The 26,164-nt window shown below is 39.4% G+C and overlaps 1 protein-coding gene across 1 annotated transcript in view; it reads right to left on the bottom strand.

Moving 5' to 3' along the window:
* The window catches only part of TAB2 (TGF-beta activated kinase 1 (MAP3K7) binding protein 2), a 70,084-nt gene that overhangs the window by 9,172 nt on the left and 34,748 nt on the right, over positions 1–26,164 (bottom strand). The window contains exons 2-3 of the mRNA XM_061991683.1: positions 9,690–9,879; positions 3,053–4,565 (exon numbers count right to left, since the gene is read on the bottom strand). Of these exons, the coding sequence (XP_061847667.1) occupies positions 3,053–4,565; positions 9,690–9,791 (1,615 nt within the window). The 5' untranslated portion in view covers positions 9,792–9,879. The remainder of the gene's footprint in view (positions 1–3,052; positions 4,566–9,689; positions 9,880–26,164) is intronic.

Genomic DNA, 26,164 nt, shown 5'->3' with positions numbered 1-26,164 from the left:
GGATGCCTGCCCATTATACAGACTGAAAGGTGTACACAGATGAGCAACTGTTTAGCCTCACTATATTCAACATGTGGCTGCATGCATAGTGAGTGTACATCACAAACATTTCTCAGCACAGAATTTTCAGTTTCTAACAGGCTTTCACTGTTTATCCATGAGACACTTTAGTATTAAGCACATTCTGTCTTGAAACCTCAAGTAATTACTTCATGTTACTAAAACTAATTATATTAAAAATGAAAATCTCTAAGTAATGGGAACTGACATGAAATAGATTAGCATAAAAATGCATTCTCTTTTGTCTGTCCATTTGGGCATACACCTAGCATTACTTCTCACAGCATTATTAATTCTTACTGACTTCAGTAGTGGATGAGTGCTCTCAATATTTCCACAAGCAAGTCCGCAGTATCTCAGACTGGAATCTCAGAAAACAAGAAACATCAATTAGCAACCACTTCTGAAAAGTCTGGTGACAGTGAGTTTCTTAGCATCACAGTTAGTGGTAGAGATACAACCTAGCATTCCAGGGTAACTACATTGATTTCATCTGAGCAATGACGTACTCCTTTTCACATCATATGACCTCCAGTTTTGGCAACAAACAAGACAGATTTGTGGTAGCTGCCTTCTACCCACTGCAACTTACTTGGGAGGAAAACTAGTAATCTAATCATGGAAAGAGACTGGAGTGCCTATCTACACCATAAGCGAAGTAAGGCTTCTCAGGTGAAAGTCAGCAGCATTTGCAGATAGGTCCAACACACCTTCTATTCTGAGTTGGACCATGCTCATGAACGTATTTCACTGCAGCAAAGTAAAGGAAATCTCCTTTGACACCAAAGGAACTCCATCTTCAACATTCCTTTTACCCAAACCAGTTCCAGTTGTCTCTGCCAAGGTAAGGAGCATTCTGGGCAGAAATGGAAAATCTGATGAAAATACATTTTTCTCTAATCATAGCCAGAGAAACTACTCATCTGTTCTGGCTAAAATTGAGAAAAGAACCTAGAGTGGAAGGTTTTTTTGTACAGTCTGGCTAAATTATAAGCAGCTTTGAACATGGCCTCACAATGGAAAGCATCAAGTAACTCAAATGTCTTCTACTGCCTAACAGGAAAAAAAGAAAACAACAAACCCAACCACCTTTAAGTAAAAGATTCAAGTTTAAAAGCAGTAATTAGGACTTCCAGATATCAGGATCATACAAGTAAGTCTACTACACACTTCTCAACTTTCCAAAGATTAAATAACAACAAAAATTTAAGAGGTACTGCACTTGTTGCAGCAGAAATGAGACAATACATGCCAGAAACCCCAAACACTTCTGAATGTAAAGAACTTAATATGAAGTGAACTCATACTTCTGAACTAGCAAAGGACACAGAGGGATGGCATTCCCCTAAAGCTGCACCAGCCCATACCATGCATCTACACTTCATCTAAAAATTGCATCTATATCTTGGCTTCAGGAGCAACTGGGCTCCACAGCAGGTATGAGCCAATCAATGCTTTTGAATTCTCGTCTGTATAGCAGAAACAGGCATGGCAAGCTTGCCTCAGCTTAGTGAGTGGGATGCCGATACCTGTAGCCTGCAATGATTGTGCAAGAAGTCAGGTTACAGTAACTGCCACTGCCGGAGTACAAGAGATGAAGAGAGCTAGATCTGGCAGAAGTCAGTCTCCTCCACAAAAGCAGAGCAGGAGAAAGTGACATCCTTCTCCAAAAAGCACTTGAACTGCAGAATGCTTGGAAAGCAAGTTCATGATCTTTAGAGTATTTTGAGCCCTAGGACAAGATTTTGATTGCTAAATTTCTGGATATCTGCAGTATTCTAGGACTAAAACAGACAATCAAGTCTTCCTTCAAAGAAAAGAAAGGGAGTAACACTCCTGGAGGGCATGACTTATCTACAGATGAATCATTTGCTGAAGTTCTTTAACTCTTCATCAATTGTAAAAGACAGTCTAAGATGAATAGATTTGGTTTTGATATTTAACCTTTAGACACTTGAGTTAGTATGGATTATTTTCTCAGTAAAGATACAATTACATCCAAAAGTTGTGCACATGGTATAGTGGTTATTTACTTAGTACTGCAGACACAGATAAGGCTTCTGGTGTCCTGATCACTCCACTTACTTAAAACAAAATCATTAAAATTAATCTGAACAACGATTAGAGTAGTCATTAAACAAGACAGTTTTTTTTTTAATGTTGAATTGTTTACTAAGTACAAATAGGATCAATGAGGTCAAAGAGAAATTATTTTGATGACCTATCCTGAATACTGCTTAAATATGCTAAAACTCATTCAAGATCTTCATGAGGGTTAATACGAGTTCACACGAGGGTTAATAAAAGTAACACTGAAACACAGTAATAAAAGCACACAAACATGAAAACAGAAGAAAAAGATTAACAAGTTGGGCTGCTGCACCATGTATCCTAAGATTTACCCTCTCATTACCACTGATACTTCAAAATATCTTTCTTTGCTGTGATGTTCCTTCTCACATTTTGTAACATAACAGAAGTATCAAGACTTAAGTATTTTACTGTCAGGCATACACCAGGAAACACAGAGGCCAACACTTTGTCTCACTAATTGCTTTTGAAGTCTGCTTTTCCTGCCTCTTAAATAACACTTAGAAAAGTTAAAAATTAGAACATTATCCAATGGAAACAGTCTCTTACTCAAAAAATCTGACAGTAGACTTGTAACTTTAATAAGTTAAGACAAATTGAACAAGATCAGATGTTTCTTTCAGAACAACATAAAAATGAAAACACCCCAGTTCTACTTCATGAAACAGTTAACATATCCACATAAGACAAAAAGAAGAAATATCTCCAAGTATTCATTTACACGTCTTCTTCAAAAAGAAATCTATGATTTGCTTACAAAGCAAAGGAAACGCTCATGAGTGCTAAAGTTAAAGATATTGTGTTAACATCGCAAAGATTATCAACTGTTTCCAGTTCTGCTATCTACATACTGAATTGACAACCCGGTTGAAATCTCTACTATTTATATTAAGAACATTACCTTGTGTGTAGGCAGCATCATCAGATCCCATACTCAATTTCCGTGCATCACTGATCCTATCCACATGTGCTAAAACAGGGTCAGTGAGATGCTGGATACCCTCTGGTTCAACATAGTGATCAGGAAGGTTTAGAAGGTTTGTAGGTTCAAAGGTTGGGGACACTACCCCTGGGGAAACTGCAGGGGGTTTATTTGGAGAAACTGTAATTTTAAAAGTATATTTTGTGTTAGGCTGCGTAACCACCACTCGAGGAGAGGTTGCAGTGGTGCTGTTGCCCACTGCTCGACTCTTGGGTGGATGGTGATGAATAAATGCAGGACCCATGCTTACTTGACCGGACATATTCCTAGAAGTGGCAGATACTCCAGGATTTGTCGATATGAAAAGCGTGGGCTGGTTCCGCACAACTTGATCATCTCCTGTTGTGGCATTTGCCGAAATGTAGACCTTGGGCTGACTGCGTGTGATCACTTCATCAGTATTTGGAGGACTGGCCGATATGTAAACAGTGGGTTGACTTCTACTTAATGTCTGACTGTTGAGGGAAGAGGGAGTAGTGGAGGTGCGAGGGCCAGTTGAACGCAACTTAGAAGAACTGTTTCTTTGTGGTGGTTCAAGTTTGATTTCAATTTGGTTTTTGCGAGGTCCTGTGGATATATTCTGAATGTTGTATTGGCTATGAGCAGAGGATTGTGAGCTACCAGATGAATGAATCATAGGTGCTTGTGGAGTAGTAGGAGAACTGATAGGCATATAGACATGAGAAGTCTGGTGGCCTTGCTGATTTGGCTGCGTTGAGTGTTGCGATGAGGTATGTGGCGTGGTATTGGATGTAGGAAGAGTAGTCCAGGGACTTGGCTGCGAAGGCTGGTAGACTTGCTGAGGGTTCATGGGATTAAACTGAGATGCCCAGCCTGGCTGCTGCTGTGTCTGTCGAGCGGTACCACTAGGAGCTGTGATGTAAGGCCTAATATAGATAGAATTTCCCTGTGGACTGTTAAGTACGGGAGGAGGTACACCATGTATGTGCAAAGACGTAGGGGTATTGCGACCAGGTTGAATGTTTGGGGCTAAAGTTACCATAATGGGGTTGAATCTGGGTGTTTGTTGAGACAAATTGGATACTCCTTTGCTGCCTAGGTGAAATCCAAGATGTTGCCCTGGATTAGAAGTACTAACTGTATTAGCCATCCCAAAGACGTTAAATCCTTGTGGAACCTGTGCAGGTGCTGTCTGTGGCTCCTGCTGAAACAGTTCATTGTTGGACTGACTGGTCTGAAGGTGTCCATCGCTAACGCTGTGAGCTAGAGTCCTACTTCCATTCATTCTACTTCCTTCTCTTCCATGGTGATACACGTTCTGTGACTGCAAATCCAAATTAAGTGATGTCATGTGATTTCGTAGTCCAGGAATCTCAGAATCATCCGAAAAACCTAGGTCTCCTTCACCGTAGAGATATTTTGTGCTCTCTTGAGAGAGAACCGCACAACAGGCATCCAAGTTATTGTTATTCTATAAAAGACAGATGAAAGTGTGATGTTACTGATAAAATGCCATCACAGTTACATATCTACTCATTCAGTCATCATTGAAAAATTAATGGTGTAACATCAAACAGAAAGCTTTAGGTGGCTGGCTAGTGTAGCTGCTACACATGCACAGGGGCCCTGCATGTGAAGCTTACTATATTGAGAACAGCGACTCATGTCGCTGGCAGCAAGGGCAGAGGCTTGCATTGCTGCTGACGTAACGACAGAAGTATCTTGGGTCTTGACAAACTAACACCATACAGTATGATACACCTTGGATCAACGTTTTTGCCATTCCTTCTCAATTTCAGAACAATCTTTGGCAATGACCAGACCTCTGGCTTGAGGGGGAAAATGACAGAACGAATTGATTCAAGGCAACAGCACATTATTGGTTAATAATGTAAAACCAAAAATCAAAACACATGTTTATTTCAAACATTACCAGTTATGCATTACCTCCTGCTGAAAATGGAAAGTGAATCTTATGCAAAGAGGAAACATGCTGACCCAAGGAGTTGTACATGACTTCAGAAGAAACGTAAAAATTCAGTTTATGCAAATACAGCAGTATTACTCTTTTGTAAGATGAAACCCAGGGGACAACTGTATTTTAATTTTAAACTACTGCTTGCAAAGCTCTTAAATACTTTACAAAACCTGGAATCGGATGACAAACCAAAACCCACAACCTGTTTGATCTGCTTTTTAAGAACACTTCAGAAGTAAATTGCTAATCCCACTTCTTTGTTTCCACGTTTAGTAAAATTGTACTCAGATCTTCTCAATTTAGTTTCCTACATGGGGATTTTTAGAGAAGAGTGAACATGCACCAGTGGCATAACTTTTTAATATTGTATTCTGTCCACATCACTTCTCACAGACATCCCCCCACTCCATTCAAAAAACAGAGGTTAATACTTTCATTCAGAAGAGTATCTGCTGAGGCTTAGATGTTATTAAAGCCAAGTACGTGTCAAATTCATCCAACACACAGAAACAGTTACTACAAAGAATGCATATGATCAAGGAAAATAATTGCATATGCCAAGTAGTAACATTACCAATTAGTTAAACAATAACACAAGCAAGATAGATTATTCCATGCTACATGCTTTGTATCAAGTTATTCTTGTTAAGCAAGCAGGCAGTAGTTCTCAGTTCTCTTCAATCAGGATGAAAGGTCATACAGAGTGCTGTGCAAACATAGTTAGACTTTCTCTAGCTTACCAATTCAAAAAAACTCCAAACACGATGAACACAACACAAATGGGAGAGAGAAGACAAGGCTAAATTATGTGTTTATACAAGCCAGATGCAGTTCTGAATTAAAAAAGAGAAAAATCTCACCAAAAAATCCCAGCCACAAGGCTTTTTTAAAATAGCAGGATTCCCTAAAGGCTATCTAACTAGCCAGCTGTATGTAAGGAAAATGTCTCTAGAGAGATGAAAACAGGTCAAAATTGATGGTATTCCTATCAGCTCTAGTTTGGAATAAGCACCAGAGGACAAAGTTATCAAATGAAGTTAGTAGCGCAGACAGGAGTCACACAGGGACAGAGCAGTAGGTAAGAAACAGTAACAACAGAAGACTTGTATTTGTTGCAAAGGTGAAAGAGGAAAAAGATAGGATGCCACAGAGAGACAAGCTAGAAAGATCTTAAAGGCAGGTTTTATGTGAACTGAAGTGAATTAAAATTATTAACAGAAAGGCCCAAAATACCAAACCAAAAAGGAACAGGCCAAGCTTGCAAGGCCCTTACATTCAGCTTGAATGCATTGCTTTGGACAATTTTTTTTTTCTTTTTTAAGACTGCATCCAATCAATTCCAAAATTTCAGTGACGTCAAAGAGCAAATTGGAGAGCTCAAGGGGGAAACGGGGGCACATGGAACCCCTGGCATCTTCTGGCTGGCAGAGGCAGAGTTTCAACCGCTTCTAGCTCTTTATAGATCAGAGAACCGGTTGATGGCAGAACTGAGCATACTCCAGCAAAACAATACCCCTCATCTTAGCTCTGCCCATGTCCCAATTGAGTTTAAAATGTTGGCACCCTGAAAGAGAAAGAAAAAAAAAGAAAGAATAAGAACGCTGGAGGGAAACGAGGAAGCAAGGAGAGGACGCAGGCTTGAAGGAGCAAGTGAGTTAGAATGCTCCAGACCAAAAACCCCCAAAAACCCACAAAAAGGGGACAATGTCCACAGACTGAAGATGCTGCAGTGACTTCTTTCATTTAAAGAATGAAGAAGGAGAGAGCTGAATGCAGGAGGCTTGCTGGGAAGAATGGAGAGATGCAAAACTTTTCAGTAACATTCAGTGCTGTCAGCCCAAGAAAGCAATAACACATTTACTCCTTAGATTACAAAGGTTTAAGTTTTCATCCTGTTTTTAGTATACTAGGTATTGCATTTCAATATTTTAACAGTGGGTTATTTGCCTCAAGACATTTACATAGCTGGTTTATCCTCAATGCTTTTGATTGTAAGCATACAATGCTATAAACTTTCCTTCAAAAACAGGCAGAAAGTGGCTAAAAAAACTTCCAAGAGGAGACCTGAAGTATCTGTATAGTTTTCCTGCACAGATCAGAGTGATGTGAAGAAAATTTCTTGCTATAAAAGCCTCTTGTCACTATTGTTATAAACTGCATAACTGCTTAAAGTCTTTCAAGTTCTTTCCTTGGATATCTTACACTTCCTCGTTTAAAAGCAACTTCACCCTGACACATGATGCTTGCACATCAGGTATTGTGGGGGCAAGTCTAATGCAGCATTTCTTATACCAAATAATGTCATAAAGTACTTATATCTGGACTAAACCACAGTTACTGTGTTTATCAGAAATTCCTTTCACTATGCTCAACTACAAGAAGGCAGAGCTCAGGACTGACTGCTCTACCAGTATTACAAACACACATAAAAATACTCTCAAATTCTCCTTTCCAATCTTTACTGGCAGTCCAAGTACAAAATTCAATGGTTTTAAGAATTACAGAATCTCAAGGGCTGGAAGGATCTCGAAAGAGGTCACATTTGGCTTCTTTAACAAAAAAAAGAACAAAACCCACAGCAAACAAGAAGCCAACCATCCCAAACTCCCACTCTCTCAGAGGAGTAGCATAGCTATAAGATAACCAATTCAGAGAAATCAGAGCTTATGAAATTCTAAGAATCACCAACATGTCAGGATCCTGTTGGTGAGTCTTAGGAGCTCTTAGATCAAAACAAAAAAGGTATCTTTCTAGTGTTAGGAGTTAGCATAATCATACTGAATACACGGAACATTAATTACAGAATTTTTGAAAAAGTCCTCCAATGAAAGCTGACCTAACACACTCCCTCAAAATCTAAACCCTTCTCTCATATTTCTGTCGAAGTATGAGGTGTATAGGATCTTTTCTTCACTTTACAAGGCTCCTTTTTATAGGGGAACTAATCTACAGTATTCAGTGTTAGGAAGACTGCTGAGTCTCTCAAGAGCCAAGCATTAGCTTTTAAATTTAGCAAGAACTACATTCAGAAGATTACTGCTATATTCACTCTGTCCATTCTCCTGGCTCATCAAGCAGTTCTCATGTTTGAAAAGTAAAACTGTACTTGTGGTGTAAGAATTAGAATAGTCCTACAGATAACTATTATAAAAATGGTGGCGTACAATTGTGAGAACAGGTTCTCAGATTCTGGTTCAGTTTCCTCTTCAGATAAATAATTAAGAGGGAAAGGGCTGGTGAAAGCTTGAAACCAAACAAAATTTTTCCTCTTGCAAATCAAAACCAATTCTCTCAAAGAACTGCACTTCTCAGTTTCTTACTCCTGTATGGATGGAGAGTCATAACAAAGTCTTGCAAATACGAACATTAAATTGGCATAGTCACACTTCCACTTTAAACAGTACACTATGTTTGTATGTATGTGACTACACATACATACGAAAGTACACACATATATGTATTTTAGAAATAAAAATACATATAAGAAAAACCAAGACAAACAATTACAATATAAAGAATGCTGAACCGTAACCACAGATGTCCTAGCCATAGTCCAGAGACAGCTAGCTTCTGAGACACATCTTTTTTCCAATCAATTTGTGCATACTAGTTATCACTATGAATACTCAGACAATCCTCTTGTTATCCAGAGTATTCAAAGGTTGAATACCTTAGATAATTAAAAAAACCCAATCAGTATGGATGCTTTGGGATCACTGAAAAATGCAAAGCAAACATGTTTAAGCAACACAGTTAAGTAAGTCTATCAGCACTTCTGTAGACATTCAGGTGACCCTGTGTCGGGCTTTGGATATCTACTGAAGTAACCACTATGACCTTATAGAACAGAAGCTGATATAAAATGTGGGCATGTAAGTATTTGGCCAGTGGCAGTATAGAAAGTAGATAGATAGCTGGAGGTAGAAGTTGATGATATGGCAGTCCATAACCTTAGAACTAATTGCAGTACCAGACAAAAATGCTTTGCTACTTCAAAGTCAAACAGAAATCCAAAGGTTAGCAGCATGGACCCCAGAGCTACTACTGAATGGCTCCCTCCTGCTGCAGAAGGCTTGTAAGGGCACTGCCACTGGCTCTGCAGGTCAAGGGAGCTGGGAGTAGCAAGCAGTAGGGCTAATCTGTGTGCAGGCAAGGGCCTACTAATTACCCTGAAGCCTGATGGAGACCAGATAGCAAAGCTGCTTCTGGACCTGTCCTGATCCTCAAAGAAAAAAATAAAAAGCAGCTGTATTTTTGTATCACTGCCTTAAATCCTCCTCACTGGACTCAAGTTGGCTTTGCATCCCTCCTTTTGCCACAGTTAGTTTTGGCTCTTGAGATGGCCAAAAGGCAAAAACATACTGATTGGCAAGATGGTACTCTCCATGCACACACCAATTTACAGGCTAGTTTACCTTGGGCCATTCCTAATAGACGTGGAAAAAAAGTGTTTAATTGGTCCTTTTTTTTTGCAACATAAATAAATTTACTCTGTATATATTTGTCTCACCTATAGGAAACTGGATAGAAGAAAATCTGCTTTTAAAGGAGACATCCACAGATAAGGCTTAAAATAAGCAACATTGCTTACTCATAAGTTATTAGCTGAACACTGACCTGTAACATGCATCTGGACACAACACCTTCAGGTACCTCAGGAAACTTCTGTCGCAGGTCATGTAAAACCTGAATATCAATTTGCTGGCTTCCTTGGGCCATTCGTATATTGCCTGGTCGGGATTGGTTTTCAACAGGCAGTTTTAGGCCTTAGTAAAGGGAATACTCATCTCTTCTGTCCCAGCATTTTCTGGAAGAGGAAAGAAAGTCTTAAGACACTGAAAACAGGCATCTCTGATGTAACAAATCCCAATGAAAAACAACTGCGAACACCACGCAGACGTGCTACCCAATTATGAAACTTAAGTCTGTATTTTGTCAGTATTATCCCACTTGACATCTTAAAATTCATGTTTTTAAGAAAAGAATTTCTACTTATTTAAAACACAAGTAAACAAAGAAATCCACATAAAAAATATGAAGAAACTGTTCATTCAGCTTTTGAGTGTACCTACAGTCTTTACCATCACTGTTTTTGGTTATTATCCTGACATTGTGGCTAGAAGTTTAGTGTTTGAGTTTCAGGATTTACCAGTAATAGTTTACTTACTTTTCACCCAACATACTTATGAAATATTCTGAGGTTATAACTACAAGAAATAACCCTGTGACAGCTCAGGTTTCTTCAACTAATTATCCTCCTTCTCTGAAGGAAATTTAATTAAGAGTCACAAATAAGATTATACCACAATCACTCACTCAACACATTAATACAAGTTATTTGTCCCGACCACACTATATCCATAGGCATTTACCAAGAAGAACTTCTACCAGTTAAGTCTGGAAGAATTAACCTTATGTGTTAAGCAACAGAATGGTATCTTCTACATATAAACTAATATGACAAATAAATGTGACCGTACTGTTTATTAAAAAAAAAATAACTGAAGTATGCAACTCCAACATCTATTTACCTCCTAAAATTAGCAGATGTTATTAAAAACATCTCTACTAATTTATCCACTCTCTTCTCCCCTTCTCTACCTGCTTTTCTTTACCTCATATTCAACATGCACTATTACCCCATGTGCTGGCTCACGGCAGCCTGCAGAGAGGTACCTGCATGTGCTTTTTCCCTGAATCTCATCAGCCTGAGTTCTTCCCCAACAATCCCACTGGCATGCTCACTTTGCAAGTGAGCCTACATGCTTCTGTGCTTGTGTTTCTGTACTTCTTTGTACTAAAAGGGCAATAGTGACAAGTTAACTGTGAAGCATTAATCACAAGTGCATTAACACCACTTGTGATTCACATGTGACATAGTACAGTGCCAAACTACTTGAGAGTGAAAAGATGAAGAAAAACCCGCAAAGAATTGATGGGAAAGCAAAAAGCACAATTTTTGGCAGTGATGATAAGACATGGATAACACTATCCCAGGACCACTCTATTACAAGAATTTTTCAACTCCTATGTCTTCTCTGGTCTGAACTGATACAATTACCAGTCAATTGGTAATTGTCCTGAACAGAACATCTCTAATAATAGCTGAACATGATCTGAAAAGCAACACATTAACAGGTTCAAATTTCTGCCAACAATTTAAGAACATCTGAAGAAAGAAAGAAAAACAAATCCAAAACAACCCAAAATATATGTTACTCTGGACACTCCATCTATATGAATGAGACATGGGAAAAAAAACTTCACTAATAAAATAGTGAAGTCTTAAGGAAAGCCTTAAGAATATTCCAGTAAACATATGTTCATTATTTTCATCCCACAAATTCTATACTCACTAATATTCCAGTTTTTTTGGTAAGAATATTCAGAGATGGTATGATAATGCATAGAACACAATCCTATCCAGGTTTTAGCGTACGTAACACGATATTCCAATACTGAAAACAGTACCAGGACTTCAAAAAAACACATGTGTACGACAAGTACCAGTCCCAACCATTAGAACTGGAAATTCAGGTTATGGTATTCTTTCCCAGAATACACATTCTGTCTGTTGGACTATGCGAGTTCAGTTTCATGCACTTTATTAAGAGAGCAGTCCAGTTCCTCAGGAGCTAGAGGCTCGGTTCTCTTCAGACCTATACACTTACATGCACCCTAAACAATCAAAACCCATCTGCAAAGAGGTGACCAGTATGAAGATCTGTGAAAACAGCAGGCAAGACAGGATTTTGTGAGAGTCTACGTAAGTAGCGAGCACACGTTTAACACTGTCACAGCGAGATTACCATTTAAACAGATACACACCTGCACTAATCCTGCACAAATTCACTCTGAGATGGCACTCTACACAAGGGGTAGAGAAATATTGAAGAGAATTGCTACATAAGGCATCCCATGGCTGCTGCTATCAGTACCCAAGATCATCAATTTAAAGGTAAAATGGACATGCCTAAACAAGCCATGGTCATACTTTAAACTGAAGTTCAGACACACCTAAGAGAGGTCTCAGAAGCTGCAATGTTGGACAAGCAGAGGATTAAAATAATTTGTTTTGAACAACAGGCTATACATAGGAAAAAACAACCATGCTCAAAAAAGTCAACTGAAGTAGCAAGTCTTGGGTTACACAATTGAGAAAAGTTACCCTGGCCTAAGAGAAACACAAATAAATCTCTCATTTGAAACAAAAAGCGGCTAATTATTTCCTACCAGAGAAAGTGCCTGTATTTACTCTGCTATAAAGAAAAGCTACATTAAACATAACATTAATCTAGTTAAGAGAAAAGAACTGCAAAAGTAAAAAGTTTAAAAAGTGTTTTATGACTTATTGTCTAGCACAATGCACACTATGTACATTTAATGTTAAAATGATGCTAAAGCCAGTTTCTATGTAGTCAGGTTTAAAGCAATTAATTGTAGTGGGCTTGTGTGGCCAGGTTTTAATAGTGAGGGGCTATAGAACTGGCTTTTTTAAAAAAAAAAAAAGCTGCTAGAATCTTCCCCTCTACCTCACAGGGTCATTGCTAGTCAATTCTAAGATGGACCTGCCACTAAGGCTGAGCCCATTAGCGATGGAGGTAACACCTCTGTGAATAATGTACTTGAGAAAGGGAAGAAGCTTCCATACAGCTGCTAAACTGCAGCAGCAAAAGAAGGGAGTGACAATGTGAGAACAACATCTCTGCAGACACGAAGGTCAGTGGAGAAAGTGGTGGAGGAGGTGCCTAGGCACTGGAAGAAATTCCCCTGCAACCTGTGGTACAGCCCATGGTGAGTCAGGCCTTGTTCCCTGCAGCCATGGAAGCAATGGTGGAGCAGAGGTCCACTCACAGCCCAGGGAGGACGTCACGCCGGAGCAGATGGGTGCCCAAAGGAGGCTGGGACCCTGTGGGACACCCACACTAGAGCAAGTTCCTGGCAGGACCTAGGAACCGGTCCAGAGAGGGGCAAACACCAGACCAGGTTTGCTGGCAGGACTTGTGACTCCTGAGGGGACCCATGCTGGAGCAGTTAATTCCTGAAGGATTGTTGTGGATGAGACCCACATTGGGGCAGCTTGTGAAGGACTGCACCCTGTGGGAAGGACCCATGTTGGAGAAGTTCATGGAAGTGGTAATCCCTCTCACATGAGAGGATTACCACTGTAGCAGCGGGAAGTGTAAGAAGGCTTCCCTGTGAGAAGCAGCAGCAGCAAAGACCATCTGTGATGAACACCCATCCCCCTTGCACTGAGCCGCTGGTGGAGAAGAGGTAGAAATTTGGAAAGAAGGAGGGGTGAGGGGTAGTGTTTTAAGATTCTGTTTCTATTTCTAATTTCCTTACTTTGTTTTGATTGTTTGTTAATAAATAAAATGAACTACCCCCAAATTGAGTCTGTTGTGCTCATGATGGTAATTACTCAGTGATCTCCCTGTTCTTTTCTTGACTTGTAAGCCTTCTGTTATATTTCTCTCCTCTGTCCTGTTTCAGAGGGGGAACGATAGAAAAGCTTGGAGAGCACCTGGCACCCAGCCAGGGCTAAACCACCACATCATTTCATGAAGAACTAGGAACAATACTGTGAGAGTCTCTCAAGTCTTGGAACAAATGGCAGTTCGCTGCATCAGACTCAAAGGAAGAGCTGACGCACACAAGCTTCATCCATGCAAGTGAGCAGGCCCTCAAGTACACGGCTGCACACACTCCCCTGAAAGCGTCTTTAGCCATGAACTGGAGAGCCTGCCCCCAGTTATTTAAAATACATGCTCTCAGACAGGAAACACAAACTGGGTTGACACTTCTCTGAAATCTCACATTCTTGAACTCTGAATGTAAACTCTAGTGGTAGCACAATTAAAAAAAATAATTCATCCATGCCTCACTGAAAACACAGGCCCCTGTTACTTCTTCAGTGGTTTAGAATGCTAGACAAGTCTGAGCAGTAGCAAAACATGAGAGACTTCATGTTTTCTTTCAAGCAACTATTAAGAAAACTATTGCTCAGCAGAGAGAAAACATCCAAGATATTAAACAATTAAATAACTCAGCCATTTATCAATGATAACTGTACTGCAACATTTCTCTAATTAAAAATCAAAACTGGCACAGTTGCAGAAAGAACAGAAACATACAGGCTTCTATTAAGAGGGAAACTAGTTCACCTTAGTTCAGCACTGAATGCCATTCTTCAGCCTCTCTTGGAGTAGTCCATTAAAATTACTGCTAAATAAACAACTAACCTCACCCCCACAATCTTCCTGAGACACTTTTTTTCCCCCAATTTCTTTAGCCTACATTAAAGTAACTCATACCACAATATACTGTAACATTACCAGAACAGTAATTTCCATATTTCCCATCTGAAATTCCCTGTAAGGTACTAAGGGTTTACATTTATTCTTTACTCAAATTTCCATCTTTTGTCTGCTATATCAGATTGGCAAAACAGCACCTTCACATCAAAAACTGCAGGGAAAAAGATTCACACATACACTCTTCCAATGAAAAACACAGAAAATAGATGAAAAACATTACTTGAAGCATTTTAAACCAGGAGGATGTTCCACATCATCATGCCAGTTCCCCATTTAAGTAAAAGATTTGATATTCTAGCTCAGTTTTTACAGTCTGTAGTCTTGATAAAACACACAATGACCACAATCACCATTTATTACTCTGAAACAGTATCAAAGGATTATTCTAGATTACCTTTAAATTCAAGGACATGTTGCAGAGAAGCTTTTCTGCATCTTCATGAGGGGAACTACTGACAGGAGATCACCCAATGTTTGCAAAATCCAATTATTTGGTGATAGCATGCAGTACTTGGGACACCACTTATTTACTACTATTTTTAAGTTTCAGTGGCTTAGCACCAAGAACATGCCTGAAGTTGGTGCAGGAAGCACTAGAGTTAACATCTACTCCATCATTTTACTAAAGTTACTATAAAAATTTTTGTACATGTGCAGATGTGTCAACACAGAGGAACATGATTATATTTACTCTAGTACAGGAGAAAAACACAATAGGCTCTGCTCCCATTATATTCATTCACAGATAAATATACTCAAAATCCTGAAGATAGTATACCCACTACATTAACAACAAAAAACCAAGTTTTTTTTCCCCTTCAGTTTCAATTACACAGGTAAGTAAAATGGCTTCACTGACAATATAGCATATAAAAAACACACTACTATCACATTAATATAAAAGTCTCACTTAAAAAGCAAAACCTACTGCAGAGCTCAAAGATATTTGAAGACTATCAATAAACTCAAATTAACCTTAAAGAAGTCTGAAGTGGCAGTTCAAGAGGCCTCTAGTACAAACAGACTGAAAGGTTTTTTTTCCCAAGTCTTGATGTTATTATAAAAAGAAATTATAAAAAAGACTCAGCAATGATCTTGCTAGAGGAAAGCTTAAAGAAACGGAAAGTTATTTTGACAGATTCATGCCCAAGGAACCGAAACTTAGTATTGCTGTCAGTCATTAAATTCTGAATCTGGCAGTAGAACATCCAGAATGTTAGAAAGTTATATACACCAGTGGAAAATAAAAGGCATGAACATAAGACATGAACAGCCAAGTAAACAGATTGTAGAAGAAAAGAGTCCCAAGAGGAGCTAAGGAAAACTGCTGGCAGCAACATTTCGGCTTAATTCAGACTCAATTACGGAATCCACAACTACGGAAGTAAAGTGAAAAATCTATTATAGAAATTAATTATTAGTGGAAATGAAATCCATCAATGATGACTCAGAGAAAAAACTCTTCCTAAAACCATTAAAAGTGGAGTTTACTTACAAAGGACAACTTTCAAACACTGAAGTGCAGTACAATACAAAAGTTATTTTTATGGTAATGCCCATTTCCTAATCCTGTTATCTACTACTTTTAGCTATTTCAAAGAACTTTCACTGTGACTTTATACTGTCAAAGAGTAAGGCACAACAAAAGGTCCTAGTGATCACTTATGCCACTAACTGGAAGAATTCATTAGCTATATTCTTTTAAAACTGGCAATATCCCCAAATAACTTAAAAGGTTTGGCAATTTTAACATGGTGGAGCTCCTCTTAGAGCTTTATTCTGTGAAAACTATTCATATGAAAGTAAACAATATGTAATCTCCCAAAGGCTACTCAGAACCATGAGTACAAGACACAAAATAACAAAAAACTCAAAGAAGTCTTAATGTGAAATATGATTTAGATGCCAAATACTAGACAGGACTGTTAAAATGCTAGACTAGTGGCTAATTAAGAAACTAATTTTTAGATATCCCTTCTGACAGAGCACATGTTCAAAGATCAAACACAATTCTTCAGTACAAACCTTAAGCTTAGTATCAGACTGACTCTTCACACAACACTTACAATGCAAGCATTCTTCAGAGTAAATTCTGCCAGAAGTTGATTTGATGAACGAATTATACCAAACAAAATCTAAACAAGGAAGCTGACAGTCTAGAATGGTATCCACACTTCTTGTACATTACTAATATTTTCTTGCTACAACTTCAAATACAGTCCATACCATAAGAAATATTAAGGATAATTGTGTAAGTAATAGCACAACTGATGTATTGAACAATTCCTGTTGAATTCCAGCAATAGAACAAGAAGAAATGGCCTCAAGTTGCGCAAGGGGAGGTTCAGGATGGATATGGGAAGGAATTGCTTTACTGAAAGGGTTGTTAGACACTGGAACAGCCTGCCCAGGGAGGTGATGGAGTCACTGTTCCTGAAGGTGTTCAAGAGGTGGTTGCATATTGCACTTAGGGAAACAGTCTACTGGTTGATAAGGCTGGGACAAAGGCTGGATTCAATCTAAAAGGTCTCTTCCAGTTGAAATGATTCTATGATTCTATAACTTACGATGTACTCATGACTGAAGTATCATTTATGATCAGGTACTACTCTGGAAACAACCTGTGTGAGTTCAAGAGAAGAACTTTTGGAAACAGACAAAACACTGCAACAGTAAATAGCATGCCCTTCAAGTTCTCTAGAATTAGATGAATAAAACCTTTATATCTGTCTTTTTATTTGCTTATGCTTTTCTGTAGTTTTAATCTGATCACCTGTGATTCATGCTTTACTCACATAACAAAAAATGCTATAAAAGTAATCCATCTAAAAGCTTATTCCAGACATCTGGCTGCAAGTATTTATTAAAAGGGTGCTGTGAATTCAGAAATAAGAGGACATTTCCTTGTGGCATTAAAGGAGATTATAGATACTGTGCATAAAAAGACTGCTGTCATGACAGCAAATTAGAAGCAACATGCTGCAATGCAAGACCGGTAGAGGTTGCTAAAGTGCCTATTGAGATAGCAGCCAAGGGATTTCAAGCATTTCTTTTAATGGGTCCAAGAGGTATACAACATTGGCAGTAACAGATAAGCAATGATAAAGACAACTGGAAAAACAAACAAAAACCCCCAAACCAGAACCAACCATTCAACCTCAATTCCTCTACACCACCCCTTTAAGTTCCTTCAGCAGGATTAAGCAGTTCAGCAATTCTCCCAAACTATTAACGTATCAACTTGATAGATTGAAAAACTCTCTTCTCTCCTCTCCATTCTACGCTTTCTTGAGCAGTACCTTCCTCCTTATATTTAGCTACTTTTTTCCTGTTATCTTACCCAAGCACCTATCCAAGTACCAGGTCAACAAATACTAAATGTCTACGGACACTGCTTTTCAGCATGACCTCAACTCTAATGTATCACTCCAAGTTGCTAATTGAACTTCAGGCCAACCTTGGGTCACTTTCCATTGAAGATTTCCTAACACTGAACAGTGCATTATAAATACACGTTATCAAGTATGACTGAAGCTGCCCCATTGATCACAACTTCTTCCCTTCAACCATTTAACAATCCACCTCACTACCTGATCATCCAGACCACACTTTCTCAGTTTTGCTGCAAGGACGCTGTGGGAGATGGTTTCAAATGCTTTATCCAGATAAACCACATCCACTGTACTACCACCATCTATCCACCTAGTTTCATCTTCACAAAAGGCTATCAGGTTGGTCAAACGTGACTTCCCCTTGGTACAGTCATGTTGACTGCTGCTAATGACCCTCTTGTCCTTTAAATGCCTGCAGACAGCACCCAGGATAAGATGTTCCATCACCTTTCCAGGGAAGGAGGTGAGGCTGACTGATCTGTAGTTACCAGGCTCCTCCTTCTTGCCCTTTTTGAAGAGTGGAGTGATGTTTGTTTTCCTCCGGTCCTCAGGCACCTCTCCTGTTCTCTACTTACTGAAGATGATGGAGAGTGGTTTAGCAATGATTTCTGCCAGCTCCCTCAACACCCACAGGTGCATCCCATCAGGGCCCATGGATTTATGTACATGCAGACTGCTCAGCTGATCCTTAATCTAGTCCTCATCAACCAAATGAAACTCCTCCTTTAACCTGACTTCTTCTGGAATCTGGGGCTCCTGAGGATAGTCTCTACCAATATAAACAGAGGCAAGGAGTAGCTGATCCCTTCCAACCCCTACCGTTCCATGATTCTATGAAAGACAGCATTCAGTAACTCTGCCTTCTCTGTATCTTCTGTCACCAAGGCACCCACCTCATTCAACAGTGGGCCTACGTTGCCTCTAGCGTTAGTTTTGCCTGCAACGTATTTGAAGAAGCCCTTGACCTTCCTTGCAAGGAGCAACTCCAACAACGCTTTCCTAGTTGCCTCCCTACATACTGCTCTTGCAGTGGGGTTAGACTAGATGATCTTTCAAGGTCCATTCCAACCTTTAAGATTCTGTGATTCTGTGTGATTTTTTCCACGATCTATAGACTCTCTTCTTCCAGTTCAGTTTGCTCACCAGTTCCCTATTTAACCATGTGAGTCTCCCGGCTCCCCTTCTTGATTTCCTACCTGCTGAGATGCTCTGATCTTGAGCTTGAAAAAAGCAATCCTTGAATACAGACCAACTACCTCGGGCCCCTGTTCTCTGACAGTAACAAGCATTGCAAGTTTATTGTGCCAGTTTATCCTTGTTACATGTCAACACTCTAGGTTAGGGCTATATTTTTTCGTATCCCTAATGTGTAGATAAAATTATACAACAAAATTAATCAGACTATAAATGTCATAGTCCCCTCTTGCAACTCAGCTCTCCAATCTCTTACATACTAATTTCTGCACCCATTAGTCCTTCTTTTCTCAGTCTCATCAGTCCTTCCTCCTCTATACCTGGAAGTCTCTGTTAAAAGTAAGACTAGGAAACTCCTAATACATGTGCCTTGTTAATGGAGGAATTAAAAAAAATATTATAAACATCGCTACATGCAAGGTCAACTTTCCTTAAAGAAATAAGTTCCTAATTCTAGGGAGGACTGCACATTTTAACTGTAAAACTCACACCTTGCAGGTAGGAAAAATGAAAGACCCAAGAATAATAAAACCAAAACGGTATGATTCTCTGAGAAGCTAGAATACAAAATACATTTAGTAATTAAACAACAAGAAATAATGAGTATTCCCCCTCTATCTAACCCTAATACACTTTTTCTGAATGCTTATATGGAATTGAGTATTAGGTGGTCTCAATATACACTTCTTAAAATTAAAATTGAGTGACTCTGTAAGGGTGAAAATATAGAAACAAGAATGTTTACCACAGTGTCCCATATTTTGTCTGCAAAAAAGATTAAGAAGTGAAATGACAAATACAAAAGCTTACACTGATGCTTTAAATGCATATTTCTAAAGCAAGAGGGTGATCACTTGATGATGGATGGAAACAGAATTATTAAATACTTATTGCAGAATTTAATTTTTCTAATATAATAGCTTTTCTATAGCTAGTTGAACCATTTCAATAGTCTTTCAACAGCATCTTTACTTAAAACAGAATAACCGTCATAGCAAAAACCACAAATTATTCTCCACTCGCTACCATCCGTCTCCTAAATAATACTGAAAATATAATTCAGTTTACCACAATTGGTTTCCAGTATCATCCTCAACCTACTAAACAGTAAAACTCCTATTTAACTGTTTGCCAGATCTCTACTGTGCACATTTGTGAATCCAAACAAGACTATGAGAGGATATAGACTCAACTTCACCATAAAACTACGTCCCTCCTTCCCTGGCAGAACTACAAATAAGCATGACTAGGAACTCTTCCCCTAACACACTATTGGACTGGGTTAGACCTAAAGACTTCTATCAAATAGTTAATGATGAGCAAGATGGCAAACTCTGCTGTTGTTCAAAAATGTAATCCATTCGTATGGAAAGTCAGTTTTAAGTGACAATACGCAGAAGTGATTCACATCTTGAAGCCTGTGCTGGTATTCCTTCTTCCTCCAAATTCAATACAAGTACTCATTTCCAGAAATAAGCTTTCATTTAACACATTTCATGAAGTCTTTTTAACTCTTGGCCCAAATAACAATGTACTATAATGGATCCCATAGCAAAAGTGTGCACATATAAAACATTTAAAGAGGTTTAATCTGTCAAGTACTTCCTTGGAAATGATGAGCACTTATACAGTTCCTTTCTCATGGAAAGTTAGTTAGTTGGAGTTGTATTTCTTTCAAGTTGTACAAAAAACATCATTTTTTTTTCCTTCTGTGTATTATTTCAATTCTTGTTAGGTCAGTCACGCTAACATGAGCACTAAGTGACTCTATTGTTACAGTTGACAGTTTGAAATTTTATCTGTATTCTCTGTGCAGCAGAAATTTGGATCTGTAAACAATAAAATTTGTAAAAAGGATTTAAATTCATTTTTACTGGAGATGAAGTAGAGATGAGGAAATAAAAGCATCTTTAAGATGGCTGAGAGGGCGTTCTGAATTCTTTCTGTTTATTCTCAAAGACACACTCAACTGTTTAAAAGCTCTCCTGTCCCCACAGTTCTTCTACAACCACTAAAAACTTTGCATCACAAGTTAGTCTTCTGGTTAAAAACCACAATATACCAGCATATCCCCCCAAAAAATTAATCTCATCAAGTTGAAATGAACTTGTCACACGGAGAAAATCTAAGCATTCTATTTTTCTTAATTTTTATTACCTGCTAAATACAGTGAAATTATAATCGATTATTAGACAAAATACAATGTTAAGTACTCATATAATCTGAAAATAGAGGCTGTAGCCATTAAATCAAACTGGCAATATATGTGCAGATAATCAGACAGTGTGGCTTGGATGAATGGAGAGTGAGATGGATCAAGAGCTGGATGAATGACAGAGCCCAGAGAGTGGTGATCAATGGTACAGAATCCAGTTGGAGGCCTGTACCGAGGGGGGTTCCACAAGTTCTGGGGCCAGTCCTGTTCAACATCTTCACCAACGACCTGGATGAGGGGACAGAGTGCACTCTCAGCAAGTTCGCTGATGACACCAAACTGGGAGGACTGGCTGATTCCCCAGAAGGCTGTGCTGCCATTCAGCAGGATCTCGACCGGCTTGAGAGTTGGGCAGAGAGGAACCTCATGAGGTTCAACAAGGACAAGTGCAGAGCCCTGCACCTGGGCAGAAACAACCCCATGCACCAGCACAGTCTAGGGGTGACCTGCTGGAGAGCAGCTCTGCAGAGATAGACCTGGATGACAATAAACTGAACATGAGCCAGAATTGTGCCCTCCTGGCCAAGAAGGCCAATGGCATTCTAGGATGCATCAAGAAGAGTGTGGCCAGCAGGTCAAGGGAGGTTCTGCTCCCCCTCTACTCTGCCCTGGTGAAGCCTCATCTGGAGTACTGTGTCTAGTTCTGGGCTCCCCAGCTCAAGAGGGACAGGGAAATTCTCGAGAGAGTCCAGTGCAGGGCCACCAAATAATCAGGGAGCTGGAACATCTTCCTTATGAGGAAAGGCTGCGGGAACTGGGGCTGTTTAGACTAGAGAAAAAGAGACTGCAGGGGAGTCTCGTTAATATTTACAAATATCTAAATAGTGGACGTCAGGAGGTCGGGGCATCACTTTTTTCTGTTGTATCTAGTGATAGGACAAGGGGTAATGGAAAAAAGTTGGAACACAAAATGTTCCATTTAAACTTAAGGAAAATCTTTTACTGAGAAGGTGTTGGAGGCCACACAGGGAGGGTGTGGAGTCTTCTTCTCAGGAGGTCTTCAAAACCTGCCTGGACACGTTACAATGGGACCTTATCTAGGTGGACCTGCTTCTGCAAGGGGGTTGGACTAGATGATCTCTAAAGGTCCCTTCCAAACCCTACCATTCTGTGACTCTATGATAAAAAAAAAACCCACACAAACCAAGGAATGAATGCCATATATACCTTAAATATGGTATTTGACTGAACCCCCAAACTTTTCAATCTCAGAATCTATAAAGTGATCTTGCTGAAGCATTTTCTGCACCTCAGAAGCAACCATACATTTTGTATGTGTCTTGCAGCACCTGTTTCATGGCAACTGTAGGAGGTCACATGAAAATGAATTACACAAAAATTGGATTGCATAATCCAGTCAACGTATTTTGTTTGTATATCTAAACTCTGCCCGTATTCAGATTCCAGTCTTAGCATCCTTCCTATCAATTTTACTTACGTAATCAATTCTCTTCATATTTAAGCAGTTTCATTCCTTTATTTTCTATGCATCTACACATTTGCTTCAGAGAATTTGTCAGATTCCCAATGAATGAAAAATCTGTTATTAATTCAGTGGAAGTCCAAGTAACAGGTATGAACTTTCACATCCCCAACTGTGATAGTATCAGGTTTCTTCCACAGATGGACAACAAGAAAGCTGCAAAGTATACTCCACACTTTTTTTCCCTTCTATACCCTCAAGTTTCTCCTATGTCTGCAAGATAAACTTTCCTACAGATGATCCTCTGTGAACAACCTGGAGTAGTGAAATGTAGGTGTATTTTGAAGAGTAGGCATTATTTCTAGTGCAACTATCCTGAGATTTAGAGGGAGAGAAAAAAACCTCTGACAAAAACAAGCCAATCAGAGAAAGAGGCAGAAAAACAAACCAGCCTTTATTTTAAAAAGCTTTGAAAATAATAACATAACCTACACAGAAACAATATTTGATTTATTAATCTTGTTTTTATTCTTTTCAACTCATTTGACTACATTTACTTTAAAATCTGGTTTTGATCTGCAATTGACAGAAACAAATTCAAAACCTTCCAAAAATGAAGTGATGATTTTTAAGAACCATCTTAAAATCTAACTAGATGCTGTAATCTCTTACAGATTATCTGATTACAACATGCACTAATATAAGAACATAAGAAATATCCCAAGTCAGACAAATGGTCATTTTAGTTCACTTTTGTTTCCAACAGGGGCAACAAATAGCAATATTCATGAAGAACATGTAAGCTTGAGTCTTTCTGCAGTACATTCCTCTGACTGAGTATATACAACTGAGGGATTAAGAAAATTAGAGAGCAGACTCCCATTTATGCTCTTTACAGAACTGCTGACAATGTATTCAAATTCCTTTACTTAACCTGCTGAAACCATTTGCCTTCACAAAATCCTGTGGCAAAGGATTCCAGAAGTTTAATACTCTGTGCATTTAAAATAATAGCAATTAAAGAGAATCAACCTAAATCATCCACAGTTTTTCCTCTAACCGGTTATCCTATAAGCTTTGAGAGCTAGGTACTTCTAAGGTTGCCAGACTTGGTGAAAGGGAAGGCTCACCAAGGCTTTATATAAGAACAAAGAAGATGCTATTCCTCGTGTCCTCAGTATCTTTCTGATGATGCTCAACAACTCTGCAGGTTTTTCTGACTGCTGCTGAACAGAGACAACAGTTTCAGGTAAATGCCATGAATTCAGCAGCTGTCTTCTGAACTCTAACGAGAATTCTGAATATAGTATCGGTAAGCAACACCAGGTCTGTCAGACATCACAAGATTGCATACTGGAACTTAAACCAACTATTCCTGCTCCTCACTCCCATCTCTGTTTTTCCTTCTCCATATTCAGTTCCCTTAACACTATTAGCTGTGAAAGTTTAAAATATTTTCCAATGTTCTACTACTATCTAGTTTGTCTGTTAGGAGATAGCTTGGTAGAAGCTGAAACAGAAAGAAGAGTCAGTCGTAATCAAAGTCCTTAGTACCTCAAAGTCAGAAAAGCATTAAGCTTGTGATATAAAGCTGTAATGGGTTTGTGTGGCCAGGGTTTGGTAGTGGGAGGCCACAGGGGTGGCTTTTTTAAACAAAGAGCTGCTAGAAGCTTCCCCCTTGTACCTGACAGGACCAGTGCCAGTTTGCCCTAAAATGGGCCTGCCCCTGACAAAGGTCAAGTCAATTAGTGATTGAAGCAATGCCTCTGTGATTAACGTATTGGAGAAGGGGAAGCAGTTGCTGTGCAGCTGCTAAACTGCAGTGGAAATGGAGTGAGAATGCGAAAACATCTCTGCAGATACCAAGGTCAGTAGATAAGGAGGTGCCCAGGCACTAGAAGAGAGATCCCTCTGTGAACCATAGTGCAAGCCCATGGTGAGTCAGGCCCTGTCCTTGCAAACGATGGAGGTTGACGGCAGAGCTGAGATCCACTCACAGCCCAGGGAGGACCCCATGGTGGAGCGGATGGATATCCAAGGCTTGACCCTGTGGAAAGCCTACGCTAAAGCAAGTTCCTGACAGGAACTTTGGAGAGAGGAACCCAGGTTGAAGCAGGTTTTCTGGCAGGACTTCTGACTTTGTGGGAGGCCCACACTGGAGCAGTTTGCACCTGAAAGATTGTTTTCCCTGTGAATGACCCACGTTGGGGCAGTTTGTGGAGAACTGCACCTCATGAAGGACACATGCTCAAGCTGTTTGTGGAGGACTATCTCTCTCCTGTGGGAGGAACTCCACACTACAGCAGTAGGAAATGTGAGGAGGCCCCTGCCTGAGAAGAAGCAGCGGCCAAGTCCATCTGTAGAGGACTGACTGTAATCCCCATCCTTCTTTCCCCTGTGCCACTGGTGGAAAGAAGGGAGGTAGAAATTTGGGAAGAACGGATGGGGGGAGGTGTTTTAAGATTTGATTTCTATTTCTTATTTCCCTACTCTGTTTTGATTGTTCGTTAATAAATTAAATAATTTGCTCCCAGGTTGAGCCTTTTTTGCCTGGGACACTAATTGCTGAGTGATCTCTCTGTCCTTACCTTGACTCACAAACTTCTCATTCTGTTTCTCTCCCCCCTGTCCAGTTTAGGAGGGGGAGTGATAGAACAACTTGGTGGACACCTGGCACTCAGCCAAGCCTAAACCACCACAAAAGCCTGTTGCACTTCCTTGTTATGACCACAGTAACAAGACTGTTAACAAGCATCTGAAAATGTTAGTTTGTTCATTTCTATTCTGATGCTTAAACTAGTTTTTATCACTGCTCTACAGGCAGAAAAATTCTAAAAAGAGCTGTCTCCAGAGCAGCTTGTAAAGTTCCAGTTTTTATATCTGACTTGAATCCAAATCAGATCAAAGTCTTCCTTGAAGAAGTTGCTCCCTAAAAAGCTGTAGATGTTCAGGGAACTTGCCAGTAACCTACAGCCAATAGTAGCAATAAAATGGACATGAACAATGAGTTCATCCAATAGCTTCAGAAACCTCTAAAATTACTGAAAACTGGGCCAAAGGTGGCTAACCCTGTAGCCTAGGTACACAGAAGCCCATCTCAAAACCTCTTGGCTTCAAACACCCTTCCATTAGCATGAAAACACATTTCTATTAGACCTGGAACTGTACACAGGGCTTTCAGACTTCCAGGTCCACTGCTGAAAACGAGAGTCTAGCATGACTAGCTGCTTCAGAGCTGCCAATCTGAACTCTATAGAGTCACTAGTCCCATAGTAATTTCTCCGAATCCAAGTAAGATTCAGCTTGTGCTTGCTAAGCCTATTTTTCATTTAAAAATCATCAGCTAAATGAAATATCCGATAAAAAAGAACCATAATTTATAAGAAGCAATAACACTACTTCACAGTAGTTTTGATAGTGATTTCCCCATTTAAAACAACACAAGACAGCACAAAAACTAGTTATAAAAACTTTCAGAAGAGGCTGATATACAAGCGTACCATCTGAAGAGCCACCATGGGACATTAGCATATAGGAGGCAGCACATAGGA

This window comes from Colius striatus, chromosome 2, assembly GCF_028858725.1.
Source record: "Colius striatus isolate bColStr4 chromosome 2, bColStr4.1.hap1, whole genome shotgun sequence".
Classification (NCBI taxonomy): domain Eukaryota; kingdom Metazoa; phylum Chordata; class Aves; order Coliiformes; family Coliidae; genus Colius; species Colius striatus.
This window is presented reverse-complemented; position numbering and strand designations above follow the sequence as displayed.